At 38.0% G+C, this 12209-nt stretch overlaps 2 protein-coding genes across 2 annotated transcripts in view; one reads left to right on the top strand and one right to left on the bottom strand.

The window, feature by feature from the left end:
- LOC126366755 (uncharacterized) overlaps window positions 1-12209 on the top strand; it is a 48536-nt gene that overhangs the window by 33823 nt on the left and 2504 nt on the right. The window contains exon 3 of the mRNA XM_050009996.1: window positions 12012-12177. Within this exon, the coding sequence (XP_049865953.1) occupies window positions 12012-12177 (166 nt within the window). The remainder of the gene's footprint in view (window positions 1-12011; window positions 12178-12209) is intronic.
- Window positions 3303-4288, bottom strand: LOC126366797 (flexible cuticle protein 12-like). The gene is made up of 2 exons (XM_050010049.1): window positions 4249-4288; window positions 3303-3709 (listed from the first exon to the last, which is right to left on the bottom strand). The coding sequence occupies exons 1-2, from the start codon at window positions 4255-4257 to the stop codon at window positions 3365-3367; spliced, it is 354 nt and encodes a 117-aa protein (XP_049866006.1). The 5' UTR covers window positions 4258-4288; the 3' UTR covers window positions 3303-3364.

Below are 12209 nucleotides of genomic sequence, written 5' to 3'. Positions count from 1 at the left end.
TCTGTTATCCATGAGATTAGAAGGTTAAACGAAGAAAAATATGTACAGCGCCATCTATATTGTTTTTGAGGAACGTAGTCTGGAAAGTCCCTCATTATTTAGCAAGTTTTTAATTTGCCCCAAATTTGCTAGACATATTTTTTGCTAATGACGTGAATATAATCAAGCAGATTGATTAGTCTGGAGGAGGATTTTTAAGATCAAAATAAAATAAGATAAGGTTAAAAACCCCTTATCGAAGCAATTCATCTAAAAAGCAATATTGCAATTCGACATTTGCAATGCAAACAAGTATCAAATAGCAAAATGGCTTTTGTAGATGAATTGCTTCGATATGGCTTTTTTAACCCCCCTGGTCGGAATTCATTCAGGCTGCTTCAAAACGACATCTTTTAGGATAAGTACTATAAATAATAATAACGTGACTTATCATATAACCCGTTAATTATATTCGACACAACCAAGCCTTTGTGCTTATCCAATAACACATACATATGATGACAATCTGTAAAACTGTATACAATCCAGCAACATAGAATACATTGTCTAGAAGGAAGTTTTCATAGTGATTAAAGTTACAACGAAGCAGTTCGGAATTTTTTTTGAATAGTTTTCTGGAAGACCCTGCTCAGTAACCGTTGCCCGCGGGCTGTTACGTCACCAGCTTTCGTCGCGTGAGAACTTGCGCGTATTGTGGTGCGCGAGCACAGCGCGCATCACTTTCATTGTTCGCGCGGAACTGCGCACGGACCAGCTGTGCGGAAGATCACTCGATCGCATACTCTGCATAAACGGGCGAATGTGTCCCGATTGTTGCAGTTTTTGTTCCTAGTTAAATTACTTTTTTACCATAATGAGATTTTAAACAAAGTCGCAAGATAACAAAAGTGAAAGATGTTCACAGAAACAATTGCAATTTTTAAAGCTAATTAATCGTGCAAACAAATACATACATACATAATTAAGGAGCTTAGTGGTTAGCTGTAGTACTTATTAGGTAATGTCGGTAATGTCAAGTGCAGTATGCCGTTACAGTTATAATGACGTCATTAATGCCGCGGTCGGCAAGGCATGTGAGTGCGCCGGCAACAGGCAGCCGGCGCGCGCGCATCCCGCGACTTTAAAACGCAACTAATGAGCTTCACACAACCCATGAATACCCTTTGAACGTCAAATGCAAACTTTCTACAATAAAAGATTGCCGTGGAATTCTTTACAACTCTTTGTTCTTCATGCATATATGCTATTCTTTAACATTCAATAGGATCTTTAACTGTTCCCTTCATTATACTCGTAGTCTTCTTAAACGGCGCTTTCCCACTATTAGTATAGAGAATAATCACAAAATAATGTGTCATCCTGATTACTGCGCGTTTTGAAAACAAAGTAAGTATATTGAAAATAAAATTAGTTACTCAAGATCATGAGCATCTATTGCAAAAATGCAGGACCGACTAACCTAGATCGTTACGAAATTGGTCTGCGTAACGAACACGAGAGGCTCTTGTTCCACAAAACCCATCTCGAAGAACCTTATGCAAGGACCAAGGATAACATGTTCGAAGTAGGTAACGGACATGTACTAGCTAAAACCCATTTAGTTCTAATCAGTAGGTAGCTGATAGATATTACGTTTTCTTATTATTTTATTTATTTGTACACAACAGAACAGACAAAATAAACATACAAAGAAAACAAACAGTACAGGTAAGCTTATCTCTAAGAAAGAGATTTTTTCCAGCTGACCTACGTGGCAAGGAGACATGCAGTGTATATTACTATAGATAGACATACCTACATACGCGTACAAATTTTATGAAATTACATGAACAAATCTACCTACTAATATAAAACTAAGACAAAAATATATACATAAAACTAAGAATTAAAATACACTAGAATAGATTTCTTCTTCTCTCGTATCGGTTGTGATTGTGCGAATAATGACCGACCTTATCAACCTTGGTGTCAGAGTTACTATTAAACTGCCAATGACATGGCTCATGTAACGACTAAAGTAAATAGTAGCCGGGACCGACTTTTTATCGTGCCCGGATAAGCACGGATCATCTTACTTACTGACAATAGGGCAATCAGCTTGCCATCACAAAGTGTTTTTTGTGATATGCCCCCTACGGGATACAAACCCGGGATCTCCGGATCGTGAGCCCGACGCTCAACCACTGAACTATGGACGCAGTCACTTACTCATAAACTGTAATGAACATATAAAGATCCGTATGTACCCTACATCTTCATATAGACACATACCTATACGGAAAATCATTAACAAAATTTGAAGAAAGTGAACATATCAATAACAAAGTAGTTGAGGTAATGTTCTTTTAATCATTGAAGCATGCAGTACGGAACTTGGAATACGAAGCGCTTCCAATTACCGGCTTAGTATAATCGACAAACCGAGAATTAAACTTATTAAGTACTCGTACATAGAGCGTGAACATGCGACCAAACTAACACGTGCTCCACATTTATGGATTAATGGTAATGAAACCAATAAGGAATGTAAATTACACCTGATAAGACGACTTACAAGGTTACTTACAAGCGCAATGCGGATTTGCGCACCCTGAGAACCCACGCCGTTTGTGGGCGGCGCCCACGGTCATTAATGCGCAGGCAACGAAACTAGAGTCTTACCTACATAACTATAGTGCCTTCAGCGCAAAAATCGACTCCAATTACGCGTGAACAAATAACTCGCCGCCCACTCTACGCTACTTGGCGTCTCAGCGCGCTGATCTCATATCTCGACATTCCTGTCACAATAACTGTCTGCAAGACTGATATTTTAATTGTGAATTGATTACTGTGAGCCTTAATTAACGTTTAGTAAAAACGTACATAAAAAGTGTGAACGAATAACACGGAAGTTTGTTTATTGTCCTCTATTTCTGGACAATCTAAATTCGTTTCAGCTTACATTGGGTACAGATCAGAGATCAGAGCAGGAACTGTGGGCAGTTGAGAGCAAACATTGGAGGTATCATTTGCATAATATAATACCTGCGCAATATAGGAAGGCTGGTTGTGACCCTAATGCGAGTGCGGCGAGTGGGTGTATCGTCCGGCGCTGGTTGCACAAACGTGAACACTACACGAGGCCTGGCACTGTCGCCTCCAGGACTAATTTGTGGCCATGTAAGGACATCGGCGCGCCTCTAATGAATCAGAACAAACCCAACCTTGTTGACGTCAGCGCGTGACTAGTTCACACGACATCTGACTACTGATAAACCTGAGGTTTTAGACCATGACGACAACGAGGAAAACGTTTTCTCCAAAACTATCAGAAAAATGGCAAATATAATAAAAAATAAAAGTATTCGTTTAAAGCTTTATTTTATTTCACGGGGAGAGGTTCGGGCGCCACGGGCAGATGGTTGCCCTCGACCTTGACGCCGTCGAAGCCGGCGCTGTACTTGGTGACGTAGGTGCGGCCGTCGTCGCCGATGTATGAGGTCTCCCCCTCGGTGACGAGCACGTGGCCGGTGCCGTCCGGGTTGGGCACCAGCCGGCCGCGCTCCGACACCACGGTGCCCTCGGCGGTCACGTAGCGGAGCGCGTACTGACCGAACTCGTCGTGGATCTCCTCGTGCTGCAGCGCGGGCAGCGCGCGCCGCGCCGCAGTCTCCGGGCTCGAGGGCGCGGCCGCTACCGCGACGATGAGGCAGACAGCAACCACAAACTAAAATCAACAAAAACATATGAAATACCATTCACGGACATTATACTTAACAAAACTGCAAGTAAACCAGACTTAACCTCGAGCTGTCAATTCTATGAAAAATTTAAACCATAGACATTACTCCTTCTGAATCGTAATTCAGATGGTTAACGGTGGTCATGCTTTAAGATATAATCTGATAAATATTTAAGAAAAATAACGCTGTACTTTAATTTAATTTATTATTTGAATTGTACATTTAAATAATGCAACAAAAGTTAATGACACCTCAAGATCAGCCAATCATAAAGGTATTCAAGGGTATCATAACCCAACTGCTCGATTAGAATCAGGCACCATTATTATAAAAATGTTCACGAAATTTATATACTTACGACTATAAAATATTATCAAACGCTCTAAGGTATCTCCCGATAGAAGAAAACAGAGCCCCAAATCGAGATGATAACAGGTGACCACGGGAATAATAAACTGGTTTTCTATTCGCCCCAGACTACGTTTCGCACTAATTTACAAAATAATATGGGTTGTGTACTCACCAATTTCATTTTAGAAGGTAAATTCGTAAAATAAAAATATCTACAGGTAATGCGTTGCTGTATTTACAATTGACTGATGCCAAAACGTTCCCCATAACAGCTTTTATACTTGTAAAAAAGAGGATTTATTATAATATTGCAATTCAATGATTAGGTGCAATTAGATTAATGAGATATCTTTGTCATTATGTAGATAATGAGAGAACTTGATCCCTAATGCTAATCGGCGAAGCAGTTATAGAGAAATCATGAAGTCATTACAAGTTGAATTCTTGACATATTTTACAAATGGCTTCGTATGGTATAAACAGGACATACTCAGCCTGTCTCGCCCTTTAGGGGACCGGTCTCCTTTTCCTTTCACCATACGACTACATAAGACACCATGGGTGCATTTTCTACGTGTAACTTTCTATAGGAAATCAAACTAAGTATTTCAACTATGTTCAATACATGCGGACGGGTGAGCCATTGCGTAAAAGAACATATCTTTTTATGAGTGAAATTACCCATGAAAGCCGCCTCACGTTTTATGAGGTTTTGATGACATTGTCCTGACTTCCTAACTAGATAACGAATACGAATTTCTACAATTTGTTTTATTTACGTTGTTCCATAGGTATATAATATTAACAATAGATTACATAACTGACGTTTGATTGGACACTGCTGTCGTCAAAGTATTGTGTTCCTTCATAAGTTTAACAAGGTTCGTATCCCAGTGACGCGTGTTGATTGAAAAAGACTGAGAGTGAAATCACAATGTCAGTCTTTTTCATGCATACATGAGCATGAGTAGTCACTCATGCTTCGTCAGTCAGTAGATGGGTGACGATTTTATCACTTGTCAGTTTCTGTTTGGAGCGACGATTGTATTTTGAGACGATTGCATTTATATGTAGACAAGAAAAAGACTTGGATTATATTTTTTGACATGTCAAAAAATCCAAATACTTAATATAAAAGAGGAAATAATGGCTGTTCATGTAAGATTTTCATACACTTTTCGCTCCAGCTTATTTTAGTTGCCAGTTAGTGTAGTCGAGTAGGTGCAGCAATCAAAATACATAATAATACTCGTAGGTAGGTTGTTTGTTTATGTAATATTTGGATATTGATACTCAGTACCAGAAATGATAGAGCGGTGAAGCTGCGCTGGGTTCGTGGGATACTTTCTAAGGCGAGGTCAAGGGTTTATTCCTGCTCGAACGAGTACCTAAGGTCTTCCGCTTTAATATTTTATACCTAAACATAAAATGACACACCGTGGACAATATCTATAATTAAATTATCAGCTCATGCAACACCATGATCGCCATAAAACATTTATTAATCTTATTCTCCTACATAAAATCCCGCTATATCTGTAAGGTCTGTCTGAAGTGGCAAATGTTCAAATTATGTACCTCTGACTAGTTATGTTATGTTATAAAGTACCAGGTACCATCTATTCGTAATCAATTCATCACGTTAAACAAGCGTATTTCTTGGTCTACTTTTAAATCGTGCTCTAAAAGATCATTCCCGAACATCATCTCAAAATGCAAGGTACATTTTTGTTTGCAATGATTGAATTTGTAATTTTTTGTTCAATAATTATTCTGACATTTAATATACTAAACGAATATATGAAACAAACATTAATGTTTAATTGTCCTTAGCTAATCATCGATGTTGTATACAATATTATTATACCGTCATCATTATGTCAGTAGCGTAGCAAATTCGGTACTGACCATCCGGACCATCAAAGACGACTTTTTTCCTCAAATTCCTTTTTTTACAGAACTCACGAAGAATTTATTATTCATCCATTAGTTAAGCTTATTACAGATTACATATTTTGTTAAAAAGGAATGATGACTTAATATTTTATTTCTGTGTTCACGTCATGTATGTAGAGGTACTCGTATAATAGCAGACGCATGTGGCGTTAATGATTGTATTTGTTACAAACATCAATCCTACGCCGATAAAGATGTATTGTACAATAATATAATGGAATATTAATAGTTAACATTATGCTTGAATAGATCTCGGGGGAGGTGGATGAGCGGCACGTTTCCAAGTAATCCTGTAACCTAACACAATTTTACTAATTTAAAAAAAATATCGGTGGACTCAAAGACGTAGATGCTTGTAGAACTAAACCCTGTATCATAGTAGATAAAATAACATAAACAGCCTATATACGTCCCACTGCTGGGCACAGACCTCCCTTCAATCAAGAGCGCAGTATAATAATACTAATTAAAAAGCAACATAATTATTTAACTTGTATTTTAATGGTCATTACCACAGACACAAATTGCTATATAATTAGTAGGGCATACGTTTTAGATACTTAAGGAAATATTCAAACGACTTCTTAGGGATTTAAAGGTTGCAAAATGTGCATGTGTTTGAACTTGCAAATGTATGCAAACCTCACAACCATGTCAAATCTAATAAGTTGGGTAAAACTTAATTAGTATGACATTCACGTGGAGGTATTAGTTACGCTATACGCATGCAGAGTACAAACAAATAATTATTTGGACTCAAATGAGAGGCTTTTGTGACAAGGCCCTTAAATCGAGCACTAGGTCGACATTGCACCACCTGAGATGCTCTGGTATTTTTCAGAAAGATGCGTAACGGGTTAGTGAAGTAGCCAGAAAGTGACGCTATTTTTGGCTACTTATTGTTTTGACTACAGAACCCTAAAAATATACTTTTTACATTAACTGGTTCACTTTCGATCGTAACCGTAAGTAGTAAATTACATCGTAAATTTTGATGTTATGAACTGCATAACATAATCGTAACGTTTATTATAGAAAATACTCAAATGTTCGAGAGTGTTAACTGTAGCACTGCATGAACACTTATTTTGATTATTGCCTGCTTAAGTTAATGACAAAATTTACGAAAATTAAAAAAATAATAATTATAAATTACATCACACACAGTTGAAGTTGTCTCCACGAAAAGTAGTCAAAATGAGAAATAGACTGTTTGAGAAGTAGACCCCTGGCGCCGGAGGGCGATATGCGACCATAAAAAGCAGTGATTCATTTTTGTACGTGTACGACACACCAAAACGCTTAGGTCTGGTAACTACCGATAAACCTTATCTACTTACTTATAAATAAGTACCGAAATACTTACTTATAAGTAAGTACTTACCTAGTAAGTAAGTAATAAGATCGACAAAAAGAAGCATGATTTATGATAAGTTGCGTGCATAGTGACAGTTTCATCGGATATAGCTCTCGAATACAGAGTACTAAAGAAATTTAAATCATAATATAACTATATACATCCCATTATAGTATAATTAGGTCAATACCGAAAGCGATTGCCAGTTCTATCCTGAACGCAACCTCAATATTTCCAGTTGTACCTCAACATTTCTATTACGAGCGTGAAACTATTCAACATGAACTGACCGATCTACTACTAAGTCTTGTAAAAAAGTCTATCCTCGTCAGTGAAGAGCGATGATTCAAAATAAGATTATTCCTTGATTCCTCTGTTAGAACCGGGAGAGTTCCTGTTGAAAAACTCTTCAATAGTTAGGACACTGGCTGGTTTTTTTTTCAAATTGTTGTTTCTTGTGCTCTGGCCTAAAGCCTAGGTGATAAAGCTTTTTAAGTACATAATTTTGCGTCCGACTTATTGCGCTATTTTTCGGAAATCACATCACACGATTAATAAAGCTAACCTTAATCCATATTAGTTCTGTACATGCTTCCTTACAATGTAACATGTTCTATTCTGGTACAGTTACATGGCAATCAGCGTGACTAGGTACACGATGAGACGGAAAATACGTACCATTGTCATAAATAATCATTTTTAACTCATTGCCATGCGAATACTGTCCTCCGGCACAATTAGTGCGACACTGTTGAAATACCATTGTCTGCTTGTTTACTCATCGTCTTTGGTTTCTTTGACAAAAGAATTTGTGAGTTGTGGAAATGAGATAGCGGTGGCTTCAGCGAATAAAAGAGTTACTCATAGGTTTACGAATAACCTATGATTTTTTAAAATACTTGTAGGAAAAGTTTCACTTAGTTACTCGGGAAATGATTCATCGTCACCAGCGAACGTCAATCACCTAAATTGTCGACGAGGGTAAAAATTTTAGTCTAGTTCTGACATTGGCAGTAATGGTTGTCTCTACTCTATGACGACCGGTTGCCATACAACCATAAAGTTGAAGTAGTGTAGTTCTTAATCATACAATACCAAAATGGAATCTTGCAAATCCTAGCTCGAAATTATCTCACCATGTATGGTCATCAAAATAGATAGAGCTTTATAATTACCAGCATGATTCTGAGATCCGGAATGTTTTTCCACGTTTGTTCACATTACTTGGAGTAAAAACAAGTTTTATTTTTCATGATAATTATTACAAATTCTTAATTGCGTGTAAAGTCCACGAACATAAAATGTGCATTATACCTAAATTGTTTCTATCTTTAAGTACTAAAACACTTCGATAAGTATTTTATTATTCTTCATTTTGGACCACATAAATCTACAGGTATCTTCTCACTATTAACAATATGAATAAAATTTAAGCAATAATGGAAGTCAGAAAAATTATATTTGCTTGCAAAATAATGAAATTGTTGCCAATTCGACATATTTAGTGAGAGTTACGGGTGCAACTGATTCAGTGAGCTAATTCAATAACTCAACCACAGATTAGGTAATAGAGTCAAATCATCGATTGTGGGTGTAATTTGAGGGAATGTTAGTTGATTCATGGTATAAGAAAACCAGGTATGCTCAAAAGTGACAGCTAGCATTTCAAGGTTAGCCCAGCTGACGTCATCCCACCCTACGTTGCCATATAGTAAAAAATGAATTACCCACGAACAATGTCTTTATATTTACTTTGCAAGTAAATTTTGAACTTTTAGTAAAAGAGTTAATAGTTACAGTTTTCATGATTTTTACATATGTGATAAGGGATATCAATTAAACACACATAAACATAAATAGCCTATATACGTCCCACTGCTGGGCTGCTGGATAATTAAATACATTAGCCAGTAATTCATTTCATTTTCAATAATAAAATTTATGTCCTTGGAATGTTGGAGATACCAATTTAATGGTAACACAGTGGTCAACACTCATGTCATCAAAGTGCTAGCAATGGTGGCTTGTAATAGCCTATAGGATTGAGCATACCTAGTCTTCTTATAATGTTATAAGAAGACTAGGTACGCTATGTATGTAGGTTTATATCTCAAACCGAAAACTGCTTAGGTATTTATCTAGTTCTTAACTGTTTTCAAATCTCTAAAAATCTAGATTAAATGCTTGACAAAGTATAACTAGCTATTGAAGTTGATTACAAAAGTAGTCATTGAATTAAAATTCGAATATTGCTTCCAGTTTATTAACTATGTCTAGTTTCCGCGTAGAGGCTCATTGCTTAGTTTCCGACCCACGTCTCTCACGAGGCTGTCGTGGGTCGGTTGATGAACATATTGTTATTCCATGAGAATACTCCTTAAGGTCGACCCGACACATCTGTCATCATCACTATTATTCTCAGTTTCCTGATACGCAACCTACCGTGCCCAATTAAAAATGTGCAAAATTAATTATGTATGGTATATTATAAAAAAAAAATTCAAAGTGCCTATTCTTAAAAAAGGAAGACGCTTGTATCCCTGAAGGGGTAAGCTGCGGTTTATAGTATAAACACTCCTCGCCAGCTATGTTTAAGGGTGGTATTAATAAACTAATCTCAGCTTCGAGACTGCCCTCAAGATCATGTCAATGTGACAGTTCTCATATAAAAACAGAGACTTGAGCGTGATCTTGAGGGCAGTCTCGGCTGAGATTCGTTTATTAATCCCACCCTAAGTCCCATGTAATGGGCGAGCTTATTCCATTCACCAGGCACAAATCCGGCAAGCGCTCATGATGTTTGTTACTTCTAATGTTATTTTGACTATTTTAAAGATAGATGCGCAACGGTAGGGGAAGTTAGTGGACGCGTTCTGGACCGGGAGACGGGCGGGACAAACTCAAACATTAGGTACTTACAAAAAATCTGCATTCAAAATCCTTTTAGTTCACAAGAGACAGTTAGATTGTGCTTAATAGTCTAAGACAAAGTAGTTTATTTGTATACCTATATTCTAGCCGTTCACTGCATAACGAATATCAAATTGTCCTATTCATATTATGTTAAAAGAACTGCTATTGAAATTGAGAATAGTCATTTTGCTTCTCGAACCTTTTACATCATTTACTTCACACTTTACTACTATTGAAATCACTTTCGTTGCCAATTCTAAATTCAATGCTGCAAATCCAAAATTTCTGCAACAGCGTATTGTCTCAGTGCATGAAGAATCGGTGTAATTTTTCTTTTCATATAAATGGTTTTCATAATATTCCATATCAGTGGAAGGTCCGTATGTTGCCACATCACGGCCTTCGAGGCTCAGTTAGCATCTATTGTTTACAAAATTGCTGACTCTGGCTCTAATTCGAACGAACCCATTGTTTCCCACCGCCTGCTCGATTTTACGGAGACTGCACATCGCGAGACTGACATCTCAATAAAAACACCTCATTTATACATACCACTGGCAAATTAAGCGTGTTTTACCCAATTACTTAGGTGTATTCAACAATAATTCAATAAGAGTTTGTATACGATTCCGCGGATATCTCTTTGATTTTTTATCGGGACAATAAGCAATTAACATAATAATTATGATCATGCGGATACCTATCCGCCTGAATACCTATTCATTTGGTGTTATTGTTCGCTCCAGCAAGTGTTCCACGTTGTCCTTGACACCACATCTGATAAACTGTTGTTGCAAACAATCCATCCCACGCCGCTTGTGCAGCGATTTATGAATCTAATACACTAATCGACGAGGCACTAAGCCTTGTCTTAGTACAATACGTACCTATAGCCCGTAGGAAGGTAATAAACGATTAGGTACAAGAGAACGGAAGTTGTCTGACGGATGCATATAAATAAGCCTATAGACATTTGCTTTAGAAACAGAAACTTACTACATATACTTATTTTTTGCTGATTCTTCTCTATACCTACTAATCATGCTTCAATACATAAAAGACGGTTTACCAGTCCATTAATGTCCCCTCTGCTGGGGCACGGGCCTTCCCTATGGATGGATAGCGAGATCGGGCCTAAACCACCACGCGGGCCCAGTGCGGATTGATGGTTATTAACGACTGCTAATTCAGCCGGGACCAACGGCTTCACGTGCCTTCCGAAGCACGGAGGAGCTCGAGATGAAAACTTTTTTTTGTGGTCACCCATCCTATGACTGACTGGCCTTTGCGAAAGTTGCAAACGCAGACCAGCGCGTTTACCGCTGCGCCACCGAGCTCCTCTACTACTTCTACCTATATGTTTTACTAATGTAAGTTTTGGGGTCCTATCAGCACCGTATTCTGTACAGTAACAGGTAGCCAATCCGTATCATATCATTATCATTTGTCTATCTATTTTGACCCTTAAGTCGACTTGTACATGCTTGGATCAATCAGCATCGGAGAGCATCAGACGTACTTACTTTTCAACTTACAATAGGTAATTGATATCACGTGCTTACCAGGATTTGTGCCCGGTTAACGACAATACGCTTGCCCTTACATGAGAAAACATAGCTGGCGAGGGTTTATATACTGTATACCTCTGCTCTCGTAATGCTTTGTCATGTTGTGTTATCAACTAACAGAACCGTGTGTATGATTTCCAGGTGTGGGCATGCAGCGCTCTGGCGGCGCTGGACGGCTACAGCCCGCAGCAGGATCCGGACCAGTTCCACATCCAGACGGACGAGGACGATGAGCGCTACTTCCTCTACCAGACACACAACGGACAGTACCGCAAGGAGAGGCGACTCAAAGACGGCTCCGTCGTCGGTAAATTACAAAATTAATATTGTTTTCATAGT

The sequence above is a fragment of the Pectinophora gossypiella genome, chromosome 5 (assembly GCF_024362695.1).
Source record: "Pectinophora gossypiella chromosome 5, ilPecGoss1.1, whole genome shotgun sequence".
NCBI lineage: Eukaryota > Metazoa > Arthropoda > Insecta > Lepidoptera > Gelechiidae > Pectinophora > Pectinophora gossypiella.
The sequence above is the reverse complement of the archived record's forward strand: the minus strand, read 5'-3'. Positions and strand labels throughout refer to the sequence as shown.